Here is a 25941-nt window from a genome sequence, read left to right on the forward strand (position 1 = left end):
GCCACCACAAAAAGAGCTGTTACAAATATTTTTGTACACAAGGATCCTTTTCCTTTTTCTTTGATCTCTTTGGGATACAGACCTAGTAGTGCTATTGCTGGGTCAAAGGGTCTGCAGTTTGATAGCATTTATGGGTGTAGTTCTGAATTGCTCTCCAGAAAGGTCAGAACAGTTCACAACTCTACCAACAGTGTATCAGTGTCCCAATTTTTCCACATCCCCTCCAGCATTTGTCATTTTCCTTTTCTGTCATGTTAGTCAATCTGATAGGTGTGAGGTGGTACCTTGGAGTTGTTTTGTGTATTTCTCTAAGCAGTAGTGATTGAGAGCATGATTGCATGTGAGTATTGATAGCTTCGATTTTCTTCTTCTGAAAACTACCTGTTCTTATCCTTTGACTATTTATCGACTGGGGAATGACTTTTATTTTCATAAATTTGCCTTAGTTCTCTATATATTTGGGAAATAAGGCCTTTATCTGAAAAACTTGCAATAAATCTGCATCCCCCCATTTCCTGTTTTTCTTCCAGTTTTGGCTACATTGATTTGTGAAGTGACAACCTTTTGAGAGACTATTTCTCCTCTAAGTAGTTGGTGGTGCAGTGGATAGAGGGCTGGGCCTAGAGTTAGGAAGATCTAAATTCAAAGCCTCTGTCACATATCAACTGTGCGACCCTGGGCAATCACTTAAACTCTTTTCTTCCTTGGTTTCCTCAAGCAGAAAAATGGGATAATCAATGTCATTGTGAAGATAAAAGAGGATTATTTGCAAAGCACTTTGCATAGTGCCTGGCACATAGTGCTTAATAAATGCTACCTTTTTTGCCATCTGTAAAATGGGAATAATAATATCTGTAACTATTTTATAGAGCTGTTGTAAAGAAAGTACTTTGTAAATAGTCAAATATCATTTAAATACGTTCTAGTATAACTACTACGCTGGGCCCAGAGACAGAAAAAATACTGAATTTAAACCAGGCATAAATTTCTATTTCTTCACATCATTGATATTTTCCCTCATATCTCTAGTGACTCAATTTTGATATTATTATTTGGATTTCCTAGTTGCTTCAAAAAAGCCAGTCACAATCCACAGTTAAGTGGTTAAAGGACATGAATAAATTTCAAAAGGAAAAAAGGAAATTAACAACCATATCAAAAATGAATGCTTTGAGGCGGCTAGGTGGCGCAGTGAGTAGAGCACTGGCCCTGGAGTCAGGAGGACCTGAGTTTAAATCCGGCTTCAGACACTTAACATAAAAACTAGCTGTGTGACCTTGGGGAAGTCACTTAATTCCAACTGCCCTCCAAAAAAGAAAACCAAATAAATAAATGTTCCTAATTCCATATAAGGAGAATAAAATTAAAACAACTCTGAGGTTCTACCTCAACCCCATCACATTAGCAAAAACAAGGGATAAATTGTCCGTGCTGGAGGAGTTGTGTGGAGAGAGGCACATTAATATATTTCCATTAGAGCTGAGAATAGGCCTCATAGTTTGAGAAAACAATTCAAAATCATGCAAGTAAAATCATTCAACTATTTGTATATTGGTCTTGACCCAGCATTCCTACTACTAAGTATATACCCCAAAGTTAAAGACAGAAAACAAGATCCTACTATAGACACTTTGCTGTAGCAATGCACTGAACCAAGAGTGGAAAATTCCAATCAATTGGGGAATAGCTGAATAAATCTGTACATAGATGTAATGGAATATTATGGCACAGTTAAGACATGAGAGGACAGAGAAGTCAAAGAAATACAGGACAACTTGTATTAAGAGATAAGCAGTGAAGAAAGTATTGGAGAAAACGATATACAATGACTACAAAAATGCAAATAGAAACAGGGCTAAAAAGCAGATGAACTCGGATGAAATGCCAATTCTGATCCTCATTCCAGAGGTTCAGGACTACATATATAGAACGTTCTGTACACTTGAAGACAAGGATGCTTACTTCACTGTTTTTCTGTGTTACATGGAAGGGCACAGGGTAGGGGACATCTTAGAAAATGATTATGCTGTCAAAAGAAATCCAATATTTTTTTACAAGTCAGGGAAGAGTGAAGGAAGGAAACCACATTTCCCTCACAAATAACTTCAGCAATTTCCCAAATTTGGGTGTTCATTATTGTGTGAAGTTTTTTAAAAAGAGGATTTTAAGGATTCATGATGATTCTGTTTGTATTCATATGCTGGAATGTTTGTGCTTCTCACGTAAGAAGAGAGACCAAAAAAGGAATTAGGGAGAAGATGTGACATGTAAGGTTAACTTCTTGAGAATTATATTGTAAAGAAAAAGAAAGAAATTGTCTTTAGGGGTGAGTTATGACCCCACCTCCCAGGAAATTCTGTAACAAACACAGATGAAGACAGTAACAGAGAGCTATTTGTGTGACTAAAAAGGATGCATAAGATATAGTTTTGGACAAGATACGTAATTGTCTCCAAATATACGATCCAAAAAAAAATGACCTTGCTTGCTTATTCAAATAAGTACATGTGAAATATAGAACTTACCTGTAACTGTGTGTACTGACAGCTTCCCATCAAGCACTCTGGGAAGATGCATCCAGGATTGCTGGGCCACCTAATCATTAGCTAAGGAAGAGATCCTTTCACCTTTATTGGAAGAACTAAATGTACATTATAGAATAAGCCATGACACAGAAGCTTTAGAAAAACCACTTTAAAAAATGAGATGAACGGAGTGAAGGAAATAAAAGAGCTAAAAATCGCTGAACACTTGAATGTTTACAAAAAGCTTTACATCTACTTTCTCATTTCATCCTTACAACACAATGTTGTTATAGCACTATGCCCATTTTGTAGATGAGGATACTGAGGTTCAGAGAAGGTCACAGAGCTTGGTGGGATTTCAGTCTAGAGCTTCCTGACTCCAAGTCCAGTCTTCTATCCACTGTCACCCTGCCCCTCTGAGACACAGGGTCTCTTCACAAACAAGAGGTGATAACAGTAGATCACATCAAATAATTACATTAAGAAGGTAAATGCCAAGTGTTCAGCCATCTGTACAGCCTGTCCATAATGGCTAACTCAGCTGATTAGTAAATAATGCTTCAAGTCAATCTGGCCCCTTAGGGGCAGCTAGGTGGTGCAGTGAATAGAGCACCAGCCCCGGAGTCAGAAAGACCTGAGTTCAAATTCGGCCTCAGACACTTAACACTGTGTGACCTTGGGCAAGTCACTTAACCCCAACTGCCCTGCCTTCCCCCCTCCAAAAAGCAAAAAACCCCCAAAAAACAAGTTAATCTGGCTCCAACTCATCCTTCCAGTCTTATCACATTATAACCCATCGCTTGCCAAACAGGCTCTGAGCTGCTTCCTGAACCTGGGATACTTTTCCTTCTTCTCTACACACCAACATGCTGGCCACCTGGGTGGGAATCATTCCTTATCCCCTTGAGGCTCAACGCCATTAACAGCAAGCCTTCCCCGATCCTTGCGATCATTAGCACTTCTTCTCTTCTCCAAGTGCCCTGTATTTTCTATCTTTTTACATGCTGTCTCTGTTATACCCTCATTCCAGAACTCAGTTCCTTGAGGGCTAGGCCCATTTCATTTTTAAACCTGGTACAGGCTCTCATGGGGCCTTGCGCACAGCCTCTTATAAACTTAGCAAGCATTTGTTGGACTGAATTAGGCCAATGTCATGAACGTAATGTTTGTGTAGAGTAATTTTTATCTTTGCTCTAGTCCAATGTCACTGACTACACATACCCTGACACGTATGTGCCTCAATGAGATACATATTCATGCACAATGTATATATGTGTATATACATGTGTGCGCATACACGTATATGTCCTCAGGGGTAAAGGGAATTCCCATAATGGAATATAGATGAGCCAGTGGAAAAAATCCAAGTGCATGTCTTATGCCCTAATGATGGTAGGAGTAACATCTTTATATATAAATGATAGCATTGCAATGTCTCCCCCCCAATTTAAAACCATTAATTTATTAAAAATTTACATTACAAAGCATTATATCCTTGAGGTAGGAAGAGGAAAATTTCCCAGAAGTTTTAGAATAAAAGGATACAAAAGCTGCAAGAAATAATTGGTAATTGTGGTAACCAGTTGAGGCCAATTCACATCCGTCTGAGTGAGAGGTGCCTTCGGTTGGGAGAAAAGATGAGACAGGATGTGTTTTCTGGCCACTTCTTGGAAAAATAACTCCACAATTGTCTGAGGGTTGGATACTAAAACACAAAAGGTTGCAGAGGGCTTGAGTTGCTGGGAGATGACTGTTACAATTATATCAGAACACTTTAAAGCCTAAGTAGCCAATATTGAAAGAGAAGTAAAAAGGCCTACACAGTAACAGTCCTTACCAAGTTTATGTGAGGTCAAAGTGCTGGAGTCTGTCAGCTCTAATACTGATAGATGCTGGAGATTGGACTCCCTGGAGGAGGAGAAATGCTCGTTTAGCACATCTGTTTATTTATTTTTCGTTTTCACATTAGTTATGTTGTAAAGAAGAATTAGAATCAATGGGAAGAATGACAAGAAAGAAGAAACAAACAAAAAAAGAGACCAACTAGGGGCAGCTAGGTGGCACAGTGAATAGAGCACCAGCCCTGGAGTCAGGAGGACCTGAGTTCAAGTCTGACCTCAGACACTTAACACAAAAACTAGCCGTGTGACCTTGGCAAGTCACTTAACCCCAACTGCCCTGCCTTTCCGGCTCCAAAAAGAAAAAAAGACCAATGAGTCTGCTTGGATCTGCATTCAGACTCCACAGTGCCTTTTCTGGATAGGGATATCACTTTCCACCATGAGTCTTTTGGAATTATTTTAGATTCTTGCATTGCTGAGAGGATTAGCATATCCTTTTAAGCCAAGACACCCGATAACACTAAATAACCTATCTAAATTATTGAACAAGCACAGAAATTCTGCATCACCAGCATAAGGAAAAGTAGGAAACAGATCATAAACAAACTAAGCTACAACACTAGAATCAAGTCCTAATAGGAAAAGTATTTAGAAACCTCAAAATGTTGTGAGTTATTAGTCATAATTACAAATCCTCTGGTGGACTCTATACTGACTAAAAAACTTGAAAAAAAAAATAAAAGGCTCACAGTGTATCAACTGGAACCTCCGATGCCAAACACTGACTTCCCCACTTAATGAGGTAATATGACAATAGCAAGGGGGCTGTCCGATGGAGAAGGTCCTGCTGAGACTGGAACAGGTGATTCCCTCCCAAAAGCACCTAAGGAAAGAAAAGGCTGATCAACGTTGAGGGCTAAAATGACAAGTTTTTAAGAGGGGACATGATGTCAAGAAAGTAACATGCTTATGGTTTCCTGATAGAATACCAAAAAGCCTATTAGCTAAGAAGAGACATTAAGTGTCAATGGAGTCACTTAACAAGGACCTCTAAATTATCAATCTCTTCCTTAGAAAATTAAGTCAACATATTTTAGTACTGATCCACTTCACGTGATGATAGGCACTGGGCACAAGATTAAAGAGATAAAGTAATGTTTTTATATAAGGCAGAGGTCAAAGACTACATGTTTAAGAAAAATTTGCTGCCAGCTTTACTGGCTAGGATGAAAATTCAATTTATTGGGGCGGCTAGGTGGTGCAGTGAGTAAAGCGCTGGCCCCGGAGTCGGGAGGACCTGAGTTTGGTTCCAGCCTCAGACACTTAAGACCCACACAAAAAACTAGCCGTGTAAACTTGGGCAAGTTACTTAACCCCAATTGCCCTCCAAAAAAAAAAAAAGGCACAAAAAGAAAATTCAATTTATTGCTCTATTTTGGGAATTTAAAATTTTCATCCTGAATGATGTGGATAATGGGTCAATTTAGTGTCTCTCTGGAATAGCTATATGGTCTCTTTTAAACACTTTATTTAAAATAAAGATACTGGCACAGATTAGTTGCCACCATCATTGCTTGAAACTTCTGAGGTGGCAATTATCTCAGGTACAAGGTACAGAGTATGTGGAACTCAGCGGATCTGGAGACATCTCAGGGCTTTGTAAGCCTTCTGTGAAGTGGAAGGCTAGGATTTTGGTTCCACAGATGAATGGCAGCGGGGTGAAAAGAGCCCTGGTTGCCAGTCTTGGCTCTGGCCCAAACTATGTAACTTCAGGCAGGTCCCTTCTCTTAGGCCTCTGTCCAAGAAGATTCCAGTCCTAATAGTCCAGGCTTCTTGTATGACATGGAGGTAAAAGATGGAACTCTCTAGTGTGACAGTCTAAGTTAAGATGGGAATACCATCCTTTGAGGTCCCTTTCTGAAGGCGCCTGCTCTTAATTCCCTTGCTACTCACAAATAGCAGCAGTGTCCTAATGTAAATGGACAAAGGTGATCTGTATGGCATTCACACTTCCCTTTCAACTTGTGACTGGGTCATGGGCACCTGCCCCAGTTTTCTAAAGTAATACTTACAGCATCTCCTAGCCTCATCAAGAGCTGCTGCAGGATCAATAGGTCTCGGCAGATAAGGAAGCGAGTACTAGCAACTTTACATATACCTCTGCAAATCACATTCCCTGTGGTACCACTGCCATAAAGTTGAGCGAGGTTCATGCGAACATTAAGAGGCTGAGCTGCAACAAGGAAATCAGAGAAACACATATAACAATGGAGCTTATTGGTGGGAAACGTGACTTTTTTTTAAACTGAAGGAGAATGCTTGTCCTTGTGGCGCTTACTGGGATTGAATCCCTTTTCCATTTCCATTTCGGTCTCGTAGTCCATTTCTCGTATAAGAAGTCCAATGGCATGGACTGGATTCCTGATCTCCTGAAGTTTACTACAGATGTCTTCCATCACATTTTCTCTGTGGGGACAGAAAGAGAACCCTGATGGCTGACAACGGTGTGGGACTAAAGGACTTCAAACAAAGCATCCTAAGAGGCAGGTGAGCCATCCATAAGATCCAAGAGTCATCTTTTTAATGACTTAAAGCAAAGTCATTAAGGAAAGACAACTTTTAAAGTTTTTAATAAAGCTTTAAAAAGAGTTGAGATTGCCCTCTGGCAAAATGTGTCAAATAACTGCTTCTTTTGGCTTCTTAGAAATGCCAAGATCATCTTCAATGGAGAACAGAACACATTTACGCATGGTTCAGGGGAGGATCCTTAAGATGTTATTGTAACTGATGACTCTAACATTTGGATTACATTTCACACATCTGTTTCCATATATGTAAAACCATCTGTTGGTTTTCCCATACATAAATTAGCATACCTACTTATCAATAACACTGATTCAATTTACATAGTACCCATCTGAAATGTATTTCTACTATATTACTTTAGTATCAAAGATCACAAAATCTCCGTTATGAAGCAGACTTTAGCCTAAGTTCTCCCTTACACATCATTCGCGATCAAGTCTTCCAGAATCTGTTCCGCTGCCCTCTCTGGAGACTGAAGGTGGTAGCAAGCCATTTCCATCATGAATGACATTTCCAGAGAAATGGATTCCCCAATCAATCGGAGGCATTTGACAAGACATATAACATCACGTGCAATATCTAAATCTATAAGGAAAAAAAATCTCAACTTCAAAGACGTTATTATTAATTGACAGTATTTTTTAAATGGGCAGAGCTGACAATTTTCATGAGCATGAAGGTTGAAAACACTTGTGCCCAATCAGTATTGCTTGAATTCCAAAAGTCCAAAGACTTTTCTAGAGAATGTCTGGATGGCAAGTCTTTTCTATCTATCTGAAATAAGGATACTTAGTGACTAAAAAGCTGAATAAGTAGGGGATTCAAAAAGGGAACAATTAATTACTGTTACCATCAGAAATCGTGGTCTCATCCTCTGTCAAAAGATTCTCATCAGGCAAAAGATAGAGATGATCCACTAGAGCACAGGGCACAAGAAAAGACAGGAACCCCTGGAAATGTGAATCTTCTGGTTAATTTTAAAATGTTCAAAGTAAAACAGGGAATAATCTTTAACTCCAAATGAACTGCATTTCTACAGGAAAATTAGATGATTACTATGTGGCTAGAGAGGAATTACAAGGTAGTGGATGAACATTCAGAAGAGTCCAATGAAGAGTAGGAAGAAGTCCTTTGGCACGCTTCTTTCCTTACTTTTTTTAACAGGCACATCATATTTGCATGAGGATTCATATGCAATGCAAGAGGACGGGAGAGTGCTTCTTGGTACTGAAGACAGCAGGCATAGAACTTGGACCAGAATTCAACTTGTAACTGTCGAAACTCTTCCTGCGAGAATTCATATTCTGTTACACTTGCCTGGAGCTGGCAGAAGAATGAATAAAATAAAATTAGTGTGATTCATGACTTTTCCCCCAAAATAATAATTCTCTCTCATTAAAAGAGATTCTATGCAAAGACAGTTCAAATGGAGCTAGAGACAAGAATGACTTAATACTGATCTCACTTTTTCCTGTACTGGAGAAATATATATTTACTTAAGAATCTCTAATGTAAAAGTTCACATATTCCTGTTTCTTTACTAATAAAACTAAAGTTATTTTCTTACTAATACTGATGAAAAATATGCAATGCTGGCTATGTAAAGTTTTAATTTTTCTACTTAAACCTTACCTCATTTTCAACAGCTAAAGTAACTTCTTTCTTTAGCTCACTCCAGGACAGATCCAAATTCCTCTCTGTTCCTCGACGGAAAATCTAAACAAACATTAAAAAAGACATTTTAGTGTATCATGTGATACTCCAAACTTAATCATAACATCTTAATTCAGATGGCATTATAACACTGCATGAAACTGTGCAGTAGAGAACAGGTCTACTTTGCTTTCTACAAGAGGTATCTTCCTGAAAAGTGGTATAAATAACATTTTTCGTAAAATGAATCAGTTTTGTTTACACCTGATTTCTACATATTCATACAGAAAGTGTATTGTGTATGAATATTAAAATGTCAAAACCATTTAGGTTAGGATAAAAGTAGAACCAGAAGTAATACTGTGGTGATATACTACAGAACACCCAGACAGAGAGAGGATATAGATAATGCCTTCCTCATACAGATTACGAAAATGGTATAGAGGCAAGCTACAGTAACAACAGAAGAATTCAATAATCTTGCCATCTGCTGGAAATCTAATTCTGCTAAAAGTAGAGCATCTAAAATTCTTGACTTGCCTTGTTGACAATTTCATCTGTCAGAAGGTAGAGGAAGCAACGAGGAATACTGCTATTCTAGACTTAATTCTGACCAACAAGGACTGGTTGACGACGTGGAAGTGACAGGAACCTTGGGAGAAAGTGACCACGTCATCTTGAAGTTTGTATTAGTGAGGAAAGGAAACACGGGGCATAAATGGACACTAACTCATTCAACAAATATTTACAGAGTACCTACTAGGTGCAAGGAAGGCCCTATGGTAAGTGCTATGGGTATTGCAAAGGTAAACAACAGTCCCTACCTTAAGTAGCTAAAAAGAAAGGGCAATAAAATGAAAATATGAATAACAACTCTGAGATAAAGCAAAATATACCTCAGGCTCCAAACAGTTTAGTGAAAAAATACTGCTGTAATCTCATGGGCAAAGACTAAAAAGATATACTGTTCACAAAGATCAGAATACACTAAAAAAAAAAATTCTAGCTATATAATTCTTAATAAACCTAATTAAGAAAAAAGGAACCAGTTTAATTGAAAAGGGCCTTAGAAGCCAGCTTCCTAAATGATTTCAAGAAATGTTTATCAGCATGAACATCTCCAATAATAGGGAACTTATTATCTAAGGCAGTCCACTCTATCTCGAGTTACCTTTTAGATTTTTTATACCTTTATGGCAAGCTGAAATTGGCTTTCTTCTATTTGCCATCATTTAGTACTCGTCTCAGTTCTCTGAACAAGTCCAACCCTTCTTCCTGTGTAAGTCCTTCACATATTTGAATTTCATTCATTCATTCATTCAGTCAAAGTTGACTATGTGCAATGCACTATATGCTAGGCACTAGGCAGTACAAACTTACAAAGAGATACAAAAATTCCCCTTTGTCTTTTCTCTTCCAGGTTAAATATTTGGAATGATCAAGAAACTCTCAAAGAAGCACAGCTTTGAGTATCCTCTTTTGGTTATGCTAAAGATTGTTAATATCCTTTTACAACGATGTACCCTCTTTCCTCCTGGAGGGAATGTGTGTGACTACTATGGGCAGGGAACACTACACAGACTCTCAGGCTCCAGCGATATGTTGATTAGCTTTACTGAACTGTTTTCCCTCTTTTTCCATTATTTGCCTTGGGGTTAGGGCTATATTTGGAAGTGAATGTGATATAAAAATTAGAGTTAAATAAAAATGAAAAATCTGAATGCATGAATAAAATGTGGTGCCCAGAGTGTAAATGGTAATTCAGATGTGGTCTAACATACAGTAAGACTAGCTTATTATCTTACTTGTTGTGAGTACTGTCTTTCTGTTAATGTAGCCCAAGATCACAGCAGTGTTCTGGAAGCTGAGTCATACATGCTACTGATTTGCAGAGAACTTGTACTCAATTAACACCTGTAAGCCTTTTTTTGAAGAAACTGCTGCTAAGCATCTCGCCTTTGATTTTCTGAATCTCAGAATTGGGCTTTATTCTTAAATCCCCCTTCTCCCTTTTTTTAAGAGGGGGTAAGGCAGGACTATTGGGGTTAAGTGACTTGCCCAAGGTCACACAGCTAGTAAGTGTGTCAAGTGTCTGAGGCCGGATTTGAACTCAGGTAACTCTGGGGCCAGTGCTCTATTCACTGTGCCACCTAGCTGCCTCAATTGGGCTTTATTCTTGTTAAAATAACATGCTGGATTCAGCTCTTTATTCCAGCATGTTGACATCACATGGATGTTAATGTGGTCATGCCCCTTGGCTTCATCAGGTCTGTAACTGGATAAATGTACCATCTATTTTCTTCTAAGTCACTGATAAAAATGTCTGAGAGGATAAGGCAGAAGACAAACCTCCATGGACGAGCTCCATTTAGGCTGCTATTAATCCATTAAGGACTAGGGTATTGTCATGCAACAAAGTACAAATCCACCTCAAACTATCATTGGGTCTACATTTCTCTACCTAATCTACAAGGATGAGAGGCTTTGTCAAGTGTATGGCTGAAATCCAGGAATGTTATGTCTATACACTTTTCTGAATGTCCATGTGGTATTCCTAGTATGGTGCCTCATACAGAGTAGTAACAACTTATCTAGTGAACTGAATTTCAGAGTCAGAATCCAAAATCAGATCACTGAGCAAAGACCTGATATTTCCAATATATCCTATTTCCAGGGGGAGGAAGGGGCAGAGCAGACAGCAACAACACAAGTCTCCCCTCCTATATCCTATCCACTTACCCACCATTTTCTTAGACTGCTGAATCTACAGGCAAATGAAATCTTCCTAGCTGCTATGAGAGAAATTCCATCCCGAGTCAAGAACTCATCATTCTAGTAATTTAAGTAAAAAGTCAGTGTACTTCTAGAAAAGGGTTTAGGAGGGCTTCTTACCTTAGATCTGTGAACTTTTAAAAAAGACAGTATTTTGATAACTGTATCTCAATATAATTTTTTTTCGTAATCCTATATATCTTAATGCATTTAAAAAACATTATTCTATGAAGATTCCATGGGTGTCACTAGACTGCTAAAGGGGTCCTGGGCACAATATTAAGAGTGCCTGCTTTACAAGGTGCTTTTCCAATGATCTCAGATTTTAAAGGAATCAGAATTCTAGAGCTGAAAAGGTTATCAGAGACAATCTATATAATCCTTCATTTTAGTTCATATCGAATGATTATAAACACAACATTGAACTTCAATAAAATTGAGCTTGCTTAGTACCATTTAAACTAATTCCAACACATAAACTGTTATAACTCTTTAGTCACTATCCTCTGAAGTCTGCAACATAATCTTTCGGGTTTTTTTTTCTTTCTCATTTGCTTTTCCATGCTTATAGGCAGAGTTAATGTATATTTTGTTCTTCTGGGTTTTTCTTTTTTGGGGGGGAGGGGAAGATTGCATTATTTCATAAAGATCTTTCTAGATTTCTTTATTTTTTTATATTTGTCAGTCTTAGCTGTTTTATAGTATTCCATTATACACATGTACCACAATGTATTTAACCATGGCCATAGTGTTAGATAGCTTGGCTGCTTTCAGTTTCTCTGAATTGCTATTTGGCATTTCTTACTGCACAGTAACAATCATAGTATACATGTTTGTTCAGCTATTATTCTCCAACAAGTGGGTAGATACTTTTGTTTCCAGTTCCTTTTTCCACAAAAAGGGTTTCTGTGAACATTTTGAGATATATACTGGACCTTTCTATCTTTTAATTGCTTTGGGGTATATTCCTGCTATTAAAATTACTGGGTCACATAAGTCAAATTTCTCTCCCCAAATAGTTGAGTCTGTTCCTAATTACTTGTTCTTTTCTAAAAAGATGACAACTTTTTAATAATTATTTTACAAATTTATCAGTGACGGCAGCCAGGCCCATTGATAACTACAAAGTTCATCTCTATCCTCTTCAAAGTAGGTATTACTTGGCTTATCTCATCATTAGTATCTTTCCCATCCTCTACAATTTTTCCTTTCGGATGCCCCCTCCTTCCTCTAATCTTTTGTGTGTACACATGATTGTTATAAAGAGTAGTTGGCTGGGAGGCAGAACACCTGAGTTCTGCTCCTGCTTGTTTGCTATGTGACCGCAGGTTGTTCAATTTCACTGAGCTTTCACTTCTTTGTCTTCAGAATGAAGGATTACTTTAGGGTAAAGCACCTTGCCCTGGTCAAATTTTGAAATGAAATGCAATGAAACTCAGTGTTGGTAGAGTCGTAAATAGGTGCCCTCATCCACTCCCTTCATTCTACTCATTCAGTTGGAACTGCAAACTAAAAGTCAAATCATACGAGAGGGATTCCTTCCTGAGTCAAGAGTCCATCATTCTAGGAATTTAAGCCAAAAGTCAGTGTAACTCTAGAAGAGGGCTTAGTAGGGCTTCTTAGGTCTGTGAACTTTTCTTTAAAACAATGCTTTGATAACTCTATTTCCTTCTCATTCAGGTGGAATTACAAACTCAAAAGTAGAATCTTTTTGGAGAGACATCTGACAGAACACAGTAAAAATAAGAACAATCACACCCTTTGACCTCATAGCGTAAGGAGCGTACCCACCAGGACATGTTAGCAAAAACAAAACAAGATGAACTCTTATGTTCAGAAATGCTGATGGCAGCAACATTTGCAGCAGAGCTAGAAGAACAATAAATACACACTGACTACAAAAATACAAATGAGAAGATTCCTAAAAGGAAGTAAGAGGCTTAATAATGGAAAAAAAATAATGGTTATGGGACAGACACTAAATCCTCTCTTTTGCCTTTTGGCAGAGAGGAGGGAAACAATTACGGCAGGATCTTGCCCACACTGTCAAGGGCAACCACGGTATCATCCACCGGTTTTGCTTACTTTTTTTTCTTTCTTATAAGGGAGGAATCAATTCCAAGGGTGTGCTGGGGTAGCAAAGTATATCCAGAAATGACTGTGATGTAAAAACAAAACCTATGTTTAAAAAAAGAAATGAACAATTCATGCAAAACTACGTTTCCTTACAAAGTGTGTTAAAAATATTGAAGAAAAAGTCAAGTAAAATTATTTCCTTTTCCGAAAAATGAAATAGGTTGTTACTACTGATAGACATCTAGGCTGGCAGGTCCATGGACTGTCATACTGAATCTTGGCTTTAGCACCATAATTGACAAAAGACTTCCATGGAATCCTTGTAAAAAGATAGAAAAATAGGAGCTAAATGATAGGATTATTAGGTAGAATTTCAATTTATTAGGCTACTGTACTTAGAGACTAGTTAAAAGAGTCATGCAGGGTTAAACTGGAGGGAGATAGCTAATAGATAACCACATGGCTTTGTCCTTGGCCTACCTCATTTCCATATCTTTCATGAAGTCAGAGAAAATAACTATTTTTCAAATGATATAAAGTTGAGAAAGACAATCAATGAGGTGACAGAACATTGATTCAAACACCCCAAGGGGCTGAAATGCTGGGCTCAAATCAATGAGATGGTCTTTAACAGGAAGAAAAGGCAAGTTCTATTCAGGTTAAAAAAAAAATCAATTGCACCTGCATAGTAACTGCACAGACTGGGGGAGACATGAAAGGGGAGCAAGCACTTGGTAACGTGAAAAAAGATGAGGAGAGTTTTAGTTGCCGAGTTTAATATGACCTGATTTCATGACAGGGCTGTGTAAGAAGTTACTCTAGTCTTCATTAACACATGGATTTATCACATCTTGTCACATTTTAGGAGGAACATATACAAACCAGAGTGGCCCCAGCAGAATATGACCCCAGTGGTCAGGGTCCTGGAATCTTGTCATACAAATGATGGGTGGAGGGAAGTGAGGATGGAGAGTTGAAGAGAAAGTTAGAGTAGCTCATTTTGGAGAGTCAAGGCTCTCATGTGAAAAAGCAAGCTTGCTTTGTGGTGCTATCCAGTGGTCAGAAGTTATAAGCATGCCTATGTTCAACTAAATATAAGGAAAAAGTTTTAATGACTAGAGCTTTCTAACTACGATCTTGTGATTTTTTTTCCATCCCTAGAGGGGCAATGGCACATCCAGATGACTCCCGAACCAGATGGTTTAGAAGAGAGTTCTGCTTTTTGTAGGAAATTAGAATAGCTATTCTCAAAGGCTGTTTTCAATGCTAATATTCACGATTCTACCTCGAATCTACCAAGAAAACTTATTTACTGAAAACCTCTGATGAAACATCTTAGGGTGAAAAGTCCTTCTGTAAAAAATAACCCTTTGGGGGCAGCCAGGTAGCACAGCGAGTAAGAGCACCGGCCCCAGTGTCGGGATGACCTGGGGATCGAATCCGGGCTCAGACACTTAGCACCCACCCAGAAACACCTGGCCGTGTAACCTTGAGCAAGTTACTTAACCACAATTGCTTTAAAAAAAAAAATAACCCTTTGTCCCCAAGATATTCTTAAAACTCACTTTCCTTCTATTCTAGCCAGATACTACCAACTAAAAGCCAGCCCAGGCTGTACCAGTACTTCTTCCAAGGGTGGAAATTCTATGGAATGAGCTTAAGTAATTTTTTACATTACAGTGAGATATCTGTCTCATGGCATCACAGCCAGGAAACACTGATAGGAACTTGGGGAAGTATGTCTCATAAGGAATTCCTTCACCAAGAAGGAATTTCTTTAGTAAATCTTTTATTTAAAAAAACTCTTTATCCCTCACCCCCTCTCCCACTCAATCTTTAAGGCTGAAGTCCTATGTAGTTCTTATTTCTCCCTCACCTTCTATACCAATCAGTTACTTAGGCCTTATCGATCCTGCCCCCAAAACATCTCTTGCATTTTTTCCACTCTTACAGACAGCCACCACCCTAATTCAGGTCCTCATAACTCCTCTCCTGGACTTCTCCTGCCTAACTGGGGCATCTGCTTTCAGTCTCTCCCTTCTCCATCCTATCTACACAGAACTGCCAAATTCTTTCTCCAAAGTCTTCAAAGCAGAGGTCTGGACCATGTCACTCCCCTCCTCAAAATCAGCCCTACTGCCTCTAGGAAAACTACAACTCCTCAGCCTGGTACTGACATCCCTACATGCACACCCTGACTCTAACCTGTCTTTCTAGACTCATTTCACACCACTCTCTACTACTGCATGCTCTGCCCCTGTCAAACTGGTCTGTTTCTGGAACTCTACATTTTCTCTTTTACCTTGGCACAAACTGTTCCCCATACCTAAATGCAAAGTGCCCCCATATTTACCTTTAGAATCCTTAGTTGCCTTCAAGGGGTTCCCTCTATGCTTCTCCTGATCCCCTGGTTATTAATGCTATCTCCCCCCTCAAATTATCTTGTATTTATTTATCCATTTACATGTCCCATCCCCTAGTAGTGTGCAAGTTCCTTTAGGATGGGCACTATTTTCTGATCCTGTCTTTGTGTTCCCAGGGCCTTGCACAGTGCCTTGAACATAGTAGGTGCTTCATAAACGCTTTCTGAATTGAACTGACAAAGCAATTGTCCTTTACACTGTGATTATTGGCATATCCCTCCACATGGGTGCACAGTAATCAACAAATGCAGAGCATAGTAATCTTTCTGTTTCTTGCATAAAACCACAAAATATCAGTAGAAAACACACATCACTTTCTTGCTAACCTGTAAAGCCTTGAAAATAGCAGCATTTGTGAATTGTCCAGGCATGAAGAGACTCTCTAGGTAGGTCTCCTGTAGAAATAAAAAGCAGAGTCAGCAAAGCCAAATGAAAGAGACTGAAACCAGAACCGGAGAAACTTATTTCAGAAAAAGAGAGAGCCCAAATTCCTACATTTTCATTCACATCAGATAGAGGATGAAAATTGGTTCTATATTTGAGTAGGAAAGTAGTTCTCACATCTCTACAAAGTGAAAGGAAACATATGATCAGTTCTGTCTCCTAGACAAGGCTCTTCTTGTTCTTTGTTGGAAGAATGCAGCTGCTCAGGCTCTAATTTAACCAGACTTTGGACTGGGGAGTGTGGGAGGGGGAAGCTGTACTGCCCATTTAAATGGCACTTCAACTGTATTGGAAATCCCATATTAGAAAATGCTGCCTTAGACCACACACTGTTCCACTGGAGCCTAATTAGAAAAGTTCACCTCCGTATCACTCCTCAAGGTTTCTAAAGGACTTTCTATGGATTATCTGGATGACCTTATTTTATTCTTAGACCAACCCTGGGGTATAGGTTTGCCATATGCCATTACCACCATTATATAAGTGATGGTAATTACGGCGAACACTCATATAATGCTTCAATGTGACTGTTGGTAAAAAAAAAAAACAAACAGGTAAAACTTTTATCACTGTAACATGGAAAGTCTCTAACACTGATGTTCCTCACTCCAGGGTTCTAATGTGATGTTTCTATTGTCAGAATTGCAATCACTCAGGGATTGTGATTGAAATTCTGGGGCCCCCAGTTAAATCAGGCAGGAGGACTCCCTGTTCTTTCCAGCCTGGAATCTTCTGGATTCACTTCCCTTTCACACCACTACCAATAATAAAAACACCAATAACTTCCATGTGAATACCACCTGGGTTTGCAAACTGCTTTTCTGATCCTCATTTGATCCCCTGAGGGTTAGGCACTTTTACTCCCATTTGACAGGTAAGAGCCTGAGAGTTGAACTCAATGTCAAACAGCTTGGAAGTAATAAGCCAGGTCTCCTGACTATAGCTCCTTGGCTCCTGCTATCTCAGAGGACTTCCTAAGCACTGAAGTGGTTAAATGAATGCAAAAGCCAGTGTGCAAAGTCAGTTACCTGTTGTTCCTTAAGATATGACTTTAGTTGAATGCCACTTACTCTTGGGTCTTGGTCATCTCTGATAGTGATTTCCTCCTCTGGCAGAGACTGCATGAAGACTGGGTTCCACTGGCCTGCAACATTACTGAACAAGAACATCCCTGTCAGGCTAGCAACAATGATCATCCAGAAACAGGCTGATGAAACATGATCTACACATCCAATTCTCCACAGAATTTAACTGAGAGCTCATGCTCTCAGTAAGTTTCCAGAAGGATCAGCTCTAAATCACTGGCCCCTTCCAATACCTGGACAAACACTCACTCCTCATAAAAACCATAGCTACAAATCACAAGTCATCTTGTTTTTCAAGGATGGGTATGTTCTGAGTGGGCAGGGTCATAAAGAGGGAAATAATTCTTACTGTTCAAAATTGATGTATTTAACAATTGTTTGGTTCTCAACATCATGCCACAGTGCCCAGATATCAGTGGATGTTAATGTAAAGTCAATCAGTGTCTCCTAAGAGAAAGAAAGAGAAAAGGTAAATGCATCAAAAACTAGGACATCATCCATTGAACTGTGGCAGAATTCAGATACGGGTTTCATTCACACATGCAGTGAAATCTTACTTGATACCCTAAAGCCACTGCTTTGTGGTCTTGACCACCACAGTTTATAAAAGGGGATTTTTACCACGGGAACCCACCTGAGATGTGAATAATGAGGAAATGTGATCTAGACTATAGCGGTTATTTTCAGTGCTCACCAACTGGAAAACGCAGAACTGTTGAAAGACAAATTTTTAAGCAGGATGATCAAACAATGCTTTAAACAGAACAATCAGCATAGCCAAAGGTAATTTGTTTTGAACCACAAAGCAGTATTGGAAACAACTTGGAATTTCACTGCAAATTGCTGGACTCTCGGTGTTATTTTCTTTGAAATGAAGAAAATAAGGGGGCATGCATCTAGTCATTTATCTGGATACTGCTGTGTCTCAACCTGCTTTTCACCTGGTTTCTGGGTACACTACTCAAATCAACTGTTTCCGGAAAATGTGACTAAATGATTGTCCCTATGACTCTCCAGATCAAACCTCTTTTCCCTGACCCCTATTTCCCTCTGTGTTGTCTCACCCTTCTAGAATGAACAGTTGAGGGGAAGGCCTATCTCACTCCGTTGTATTTGTATCTGTGTCTCCGACACTTAATGCAGCATGTAAACAACTAATCAATGCTTCCTTATTCATTTATTTGAGCAAAAGCTTAATTATGAGAACTAGGAGAATGACTTGTAAAAAGAAATGTTCTTGTTGAGAAATCTACTCCAAACTTGTATTTGCCCAAGTATAGAACAAATCCCCCACGGACCTACACATCTTTTTTCTATATACAATGGCCATGGCTGGACTCCTCTCAGACACTCATTTTGGAGACATGCCTTTTCTGACCAATGAAGAAAGTTCTGGGAGACAGGTGATCTCTTATTCCTTCTTGGGCTTTTATTCTTCCTCTTTTGTCCCCAGCTGACGACCCCCATAGTCCTTTAGAAGCAGAACCTCCTCTACCAGCTCCATTTTTAAAAAATCTGTTCACTTCCACGTCCCCACAGTACTTGCTGGCATCTCACAAATGACAATTAGTTTATGCATGAAACATTCAGTAATGTAAATTAATGAGATTAGACTTTTAAAAGACAAAAGGATTCACTTTACAAAGTGGCTCCAAAATACCCACGTAAAGCTAGTGAAAATGGCAATCATCATATACCTGCCCCTGTTTTGGCGCATGCATATAGACACCCAGGCAGAGGCCCATGGAAGGGGAATAGGCAAGGCGCAATTTGTGGCCAGTCCCAGCTGCCAGTCTCAGGTCTTTATTTACAGGCACGTATTCTAGCATGTCAGCTACCATCAGGCACATCTGGTCCTGTTTGAGGTGGATAAAGATTACAAGAGATACAAAAAAAAAAGTCGTTAAAGATCCTTCCCTCTTTCCCTCTGATCATCAGAAATGTTCAATCCAAGTTCAATAGAACAAAATTCACTATTGAACTTGATAGATTTTATTTATATAAAAGGGTATGGTGAAACATTTCTCTTCAATTTGGCAGACCCTAAAAAGGAAACTGGTATCACTACTGTTATTTTTATGATGATGCTTTCTTAGGTTTTAAGTTTAAGGTTTATTTTTAAAATTTTATTTTACCAAAATATATTGTTATAAGTATAACCTGTTCCTGTTGCATTTTTAGAAATTACAAGAGCAAACTGAAATGTATGAAAAATCTCTCGATGATGTCAGGATTTCCAAGATTTCTGATCTGATTATCTTTTAGATCAATACAACCAGCTTCAATCCCTCATCATTCACCCTTCAATTTTAAGCTTAAGAATGAGAATGGGCCCAAAGTTAATAGCTCTTAGGGCCTTTACCTTGTAAGACCACATCCGGAGCTTGTGATCCTGGCAAAGTGCAAAGACGAAGGCATCATGCTCCACACAGTGAACAGAGAGACTTATGGGGCGGTCAGAAGGGCTCTGGTCACCCCTAAAAACGTAAGCACACAGAACTGTAGCAAAGCAAGAGCAGTCATTTAAGAGATACATATAAGATGGAGTTTTTGAGGTTTTTATGTACTTTTGATCAACAGTAGGAGCAGCATTCGTTTACTGCCGGTTGAAGCACTTTGAAAATACTGCTACAGGATAGAATTATTAACAGTTACATAGGCTAACTGTGGACTAGTATATGTTCCCATTCCATGGAAAGTATTAGACAGAATGAATGCTGTGGGAAATGTATCAGAAATTCACAAATGAGCGATGACTACACTACATGGTGTTTGCTTTCATCACACTCAAGATGCTACAAACTTTTCCTCTTCAGAACGTTATTTAATACCCTCGGTTACAAAACACTTATTAGCATGACATTCTCTATATGGCATGAGGTCCTATAAATAAGCATTTCTCTGTGCCTTTAAAAAAATCTTGGCCAAGGCATAAATCAGACCAGCACAGGTCTTTTGATCTCTTTGCAAGCTACTACTAACCTGATAGCTGTCGGCATCCAGCCTGTGAGCAAACGCTGCATTACTGAGCTCTGTTTCAATTCTACGACTGACATAGTACCTAGAAAACAAAAAAGAAACAAAATATATCTAAGGTTCCCCTTACTTACCATTTTGCCCACCTAAAAGAAGTCAACAGTAACAATGTGAAACAGGGTAAAAGATTCAAAGAGTGAAGAGAGAAACTTGGGCTATATCTTCCCCTGAGGAGAATATGTTAAAAAAATATTTCTCATGATGATTGAACAAAAACACGTGCTTGAAATTCAACAAGATGACCTGCTAACAGGGTCTGGCTTTGGAAAAGCACTTTACTTCTTCCTGGGAGCGGAAACCAAATCCATTTTTCATCACATCAATCTATTTAATATTAATCATTCTAAATGCCAGTTTCTGACCCCAGGACAGAGTCCATGTTTTAGTCCTATCGTCTATAATAATGCACTGTATAACCTGGAGTAGAGGTACAATTTGAGGGCTCGATGTCAATTTTTCTACTCTTTTATAGGTTTCATTGTTCCTGTTACACTTTGGAATCCATGAGTAAACATGTATCTGATCCATACAAAATAAAATAAATGATGCTTCATTCAATTCAACCAACATTTATCAAGTATCTAATATGTGCAGATTTCTTAAGACTTCTAGTCTAGTAGGGGGGTAAATGAAAATTTAGAGATCAAACAATATTGGCTATGGAGTCAATGCTTTAAAATATGAGAAAATGGAACTATTTTGAGCCACACCCGTGAAACTCTGTTAGGAATGCTGAGGAAGGGGCTCCTTCCCTTGAGGAATGAGGTAGAACAAGATGATATGGAACCCCCTCCTCCCCTTCATATGACACAGTGATAAATGGACACCAGGTCCCCATCTTACCAGGTATATCATGAGGAGGTAGTTTCAGGACAAATAATCCCCCAGAAGCAGAAGGCAAAGCAAACATTGCTTCCCCCTCACTGCTAAGCCAGGCTACTGAAGTGGTAGAATTGGGTGCCAGTCCAGGAACTGTAGGAATTAACTGGCAGTTGCAAGGATCCCTAAAATCAACTTTCCCAATATCAGTGAATATTGACTGCATTTGATTTTCAGTTACCAACTCCTGCAAAATAACAAACCATTCATAAATTAAAAAGTCACTCCTTCATACTACTTTCAACTCTTTCAAAGTAAAAATGGGTTGTCTAGAAAGAAAAAACGTTCCTCTGTGAGATCTTTAAATATTTAGTTTGATACAGATTGGGTAATTACAGCTCTAGTAAGGAAATCAAGTTTGCTCATGATCCAAAAGATAACGTTTTACGGGATAACCAAAGGGAGATTATGAGTTAGTGACAGCCATAGTCATTCTGGAAACTTCACTCAAACTTACACTCCTGTACATCCGGGAAGGGTGAGGCAGTATTAATCTGTGTACTGTGTGATTGGTTAAAATCAAAATGATCACATGATTATGAGTCTCAGAGACATGAACGCCTCCAGGTAAGACATTACAATTTTGGAATCTGAGGCGGACGGCATTATTCAGAAGATTTATGTCCAGAGATTCCTCCACCAGTTCTAAAGTATCGCCCGTGGTGACCCTGTTGTGAGAGAGAGAGAGAGAGAGAGAGAGAGAGACACTTCTTGGTGGTTATCAAGTTTATATTCCCCCCCCCTTTGAAAGTTAGGACAAAAGAGACCTTAGACCAATGTTACCTACACAATGCTATCCAAGGGCTCCAAATCACAAAATTATATCTGAATTTACAATGCAAAGAATAATATAAAAGCTAATACTAAAAAAACCCCACAAAATGAAAATACTTCCAAGGTTCATTTTATTTGAAGCAATTCAATTCAATGAGCATTTTAAAGACCTATTAGGCAGCTAAGTGGGGCCATGGGTGATCCACTGCTAATTCCTGTGGCTTACGTCAGGGCTTCACCAAGTAGCAAGACCTTGACCTTGACCAATACCATGACCAAAGTCATGTTCCTCTTTATACACCATTTCTATAGTTAATCGTTAAAAGGAACATAACAGTCTTTCAACATGTAAAAATAATTCTCATCTGATGATGCTGTTTGGTTTTCTCTTGCTACTTCCCAAACAGGGCTTGCATATCAGCAGGCAAAGAGATTCCAAACTTTAAGGGTACTAAAAAGAAAAAATGTTAAACTCATCACCTATACACTTCCTACTGAAGACAGAAGTCTTTGGTCAAAGGCTAACTGGGGAAGTAGGTTCAGCTTTCACTGAAAATCCTGAAAACTACCTCCATACCCATGTTTTCCCCAACACAGCAGGTAAACTATATTTCCCTTCTCCCAAGTAAAGAACTCCTCACTTTTGACTACCTGATTACATTTACTTGCCAGTCCTGACTAATCGCCACCATCTGCCCGCCTTTGCTTCTGCAGTGCCCCGTCTAACGCTCATGTCTGCTTCCTGACTCTGATCTCTGCCACAGGCTCCCTGCAGGCCTCGTTGTCTTCCTGCGAAGCTGCAACCCTGGTTCTTCTCTTTTTTCCTTTTGGAGGGGGGAAGGCGAGACAACTGGGGTTAAGTGACTTGCCCAAGGTCACACACCTGACACAGGGTGTGTCAGGTGTCTGAGGCCGGATTTGAACTCAGGTCCTCCAGACTCCAGGGCCGGTGCTGTATTCGCTGTGCCACCTAGCTGCCACCGCCCCACCCTAGTAATTTTCTAAAGTGGCCTTCTCTACCTCATTTTGTGTCTTAGCACTCAGAACAGTGCTTTAGTAGGTTCTCTTATTTTGCATCAGAAAATCCAGAATCTCCCTTGACCTTCCCTTGATGTCTACTCCCCAGCTCATCCCTCTGCTCCCAGAGTGAAATTTATTCAAAGCCTCTTTCATCCAATCATCACACTTGCACAACTAAGTCTTCCTCCAAACCTCACAAGCTGCTAATTCCTCTTAGTGCCCCCCAAATGCGTAAAACCTATTGTTTCTATAAAACCTTCCCTAAAGAGAAGAAAGGTAAGAATTATCCTCTTACTTTATTCTATCTAAAACAAGTCATTCCAAGGCACACAGTGCAAAATGCTGGATTTGGCATTTTTGGAGGGTTTGAACCCAACACTCAATAGCCGGTACCTCCACTCTTTGAACCTCAGTTCTATTGCCACTTAAAAAAGGAATTATCCTACTTACAACTACTGGATAAAATTACTGGCAGAAAATGCTATGGAAGTCTTAAGGTGCTACAGAAATGCTAATTATTGATGATGAAACATGTTCTTTTTCCTTTTCCTGCTGTCTGCATTTGGCTGATAAAGAAACTGCATTTTACTCAGAAATGACTCCCAGGTGACTAAAGTGCCCAATGAGTGGGAGTAGGGAATGGCTGGATACAGAGTGGTGTATGAATGTCATGGAATATTATTGTACCCTAAGTAACAAAAATAAAAATTCAAGGAAATATGGAAATTCTTGTATTAAGGGATACAGCAGCATAAAGAAAGCAGATCCAAAACAAGGATATTCACATTGAGTCCAATCATGTAAAGTGAAGAAATTAAACTGCAGCCCAACTCAGGTTATCTGTAATGATGCTGGTACTGCCCTGTTAAACTGAAAACAGACAACTCCCCTCTGTTCTGACGAGCAGTAATTACAAAAGTGCATGGTTGCTTCAATTATCAGTCACAAGCTGCAATCATTTATTTGTGTTTTAAGGATTTTGCTTTGTAGTTTGTGTATTTGTGTTCGCTGATAGAGTGAAAACAAAATCTATACAACAACAAAAAGCAAGCAGGCCAGATGCTGTGCACACAATGGCAAAGCTGGAACTAAAATGCATTCATGGGTTTCCCTAGGGCGCCACTTAGTAGGTAACCTTTTCCTCTGCACCTAGGAGCTGCCCTACAACAGACCTACTCACAAATCTCCCATGGCTCCATACTGCCTATAAAAGAAAGTTCCAAGTTTGCTGCCTGACATTCGAGGCCCTCCACAGCCTTGCCAGCTTTCTCTAATACTCCTCTCCTTTCCCAGCATTTTCATTTTTATTTTATCTCCAAATACATGTTTTCATAAACAGTGGCTTTACAGGCTATTCCTTATATTGGCAATGTTTTTCTTCTCCTTTATCTGCTGCATTTCTACCCACCTTGCATAGCGCCACATGATGACTTCCTTCAGGAAAACTTCCCTGATCAAGGTCTAGTTCAGAATGATCATCACCCCCACCTCCCTTAGAACTTTGCAGAGCACAGCTAATGAGCCTACCATGAAATCTTTTGTATTCTAAGTTATCTTTTCTTATGTTCCTATTAGACCAGACCTGCGCAACTTGGCAGCAGGTAGGGGCCAAAATTAAAATAGGCTAAACTTCTTCAGGTTGCAGATAGGTCAGACTAGAGACAGACTGATGATGGTGGGCTACCACGGGTCACATGACAAACGAAGAGTGTACACTGTCAACACTCCATTTTTCTGAGAGTTGCCCAAAATCCTTTGATGGGCCACATATTGTGTAGGCCTATATTAGACTGTAAACTCTGTGAGGAAAGGTCAATTGTCTTAACTATGCATTTTTCCTAGTACCTATCACCATGTTCTATATGTTACTGTATAGTACAATATATTTAATGTTAGTCATTTTTATTTTCTACTGCCTAGGATCATAAATTTATAGGGGGAAAGGTCATTCATTAGAGGTTATATACAGTCCAACACCCTCATTTTACAGATGTGGAAACTGAGTTCAAGAGACACTAAATAATGTGACCAAAGTCACACAGGTGTTGAGCCAGCAAAGTATTAAGTCAGAATTCAAATCCAGAATTTCTTCTTGCTACATTTGTTCTCCATATAACTTAGAAATCAGTTTTTTAAAAAAGTCTCTTCCCATTCTCAAAAAACATTATTCAATTGAGGTAAGGTCACCCTGTTGTACAAGAGTATAATGGCCTTGATCTCCTTCCTTCTGGCAGTGGTAACCGTTAACACTCACCAATGAATGAATCTATTTCTGGTGACTGAGAACAACTTGCTGCTTTCCATATAGTAGAAGCCACCAGCACTCTCAACATATTTCACAGCTCCTGATAAACCCACAAGTTCTGCAAAAGAGAACATCAAGAGAAGCTTAACACTTAAGAGCTGGAAGGATCACAGACTGTTAGAATGTCAGGGATGGAAGGGACTTTAAAGCCTAGAATGTTAGAGCTAGAACATAGAATGTTAGAGCTGGGAGCCTTCTTAGAATGTTGAATGTCAGAGGTAGGAGGGACTTTAGAACATAGATTGAAGGAGCTGAAGAGATTATTAGAGCAGAGAATGAGGGGTGGGAGGGGCCCCAGAGCAGAGAAGAAGGGATGGACGGGCCCCTAGAGCAGAGAAAAAGGGGTGGGCGGGGCCCTAGAGCAGAGAATGTCAAGGGTGGGAGAGGCCCAAGAACAGAGAATATAGAGGGTGGGAGAGGCCCTAGAGCAGAAAATAGCAAGGGTGGGAGGGGCCCTAGAACAGAGAATATTAAGGGTGGGAGGGGCCCTAGAACACAGACTATTAAGGGTGGGAGGGGCCC

The 25941-nt window shown here is 39.3% G+C and overlaps 1 protein-coding gene across 1 annotated transcript in view; it reads right to left on the reverse strand.

Annotated features, from left to right (window-relative positions):
• The window catches only part of NUP160 (nucleoporin 160), a 383543-nt gene that overhangs the window by 27520 nt on the left and 330082 nt on the right, over nt 1-25941 (reverse strand). Inside the window, exons 3-22 of the mRNA XM_069091646.1 lie at nt 25369-25477; nt 21778-21988; nt 21285-21507; nt 20388-20466; nt 19768-19882; nt 19103-19261; nt 18040-18117; nt 17755-17852; nt 17391-17475; nt 16203-16271; nt 8585-8668; nt 8105-8275; nt 7803-7902; nt 7372-7537; nt 6705-6832; nt 6439-6599; nt 5116-5249; nt 4363-4433; nt 4071-4230; nt 2526-2595 (exon numbers count right to left, since the gene is read on the reverse strand). Of these exons, the coding sequence (XP_068947747.1) occupies nt 2526-2595; nt 4071-4230; nt 4363-4433; nt 5116-5249; nt 6439-6599; nt 6705-6832; nt 7372-7537; nt 7803-7902; nt 8105-8275; nt 8585-8668; nt 16203-16271; nt 17391-17475; nt 17755-17852; nt 18040-18117; nt 19103-19261; nt 19768-19882; nt 20388-20466; nt 21285-21507; nt 21778-21988; nt 25369-25477 (2471 nt within the window). The remainder of the gene's footprint in view (nt 1-2525; nt 2596-4070; nt 4231-4362; nt 4434-5115; nt 5250-6438; nt 6600-6704; nt 6833-7371; nt 7538-7802; nt 7903-8104; nt 8276-8584; nt 8669-16202; nt 16272-17390; nt 17476-17754; nt 17853-18039; nt 18118-19102; nt 19262-19767; nt 19883-20387; nt 20467-21284; nt 21508-21777; nt 21989-25368; nt 25478-25941) is intronic.

The sequence above is a fragment of the Petaurus breviceps genome, unplaced genomic scaffold (assembly GCF_028583685.1).
Source record: "Petaurus breviceps papuanus isolate PSGF00001 unplaced genomic scaffold, PetGlider_PUasm1.0 188, whole genome shotgun sequence".
In the NCBI taxonomy this organism is placed as follows: domain Eukaryota; kingdom Metazoa; phylum Chordata; class Mammalia; order Diprotodontia; family Petauridae; genus Petaurus; species Petaurus breviceps.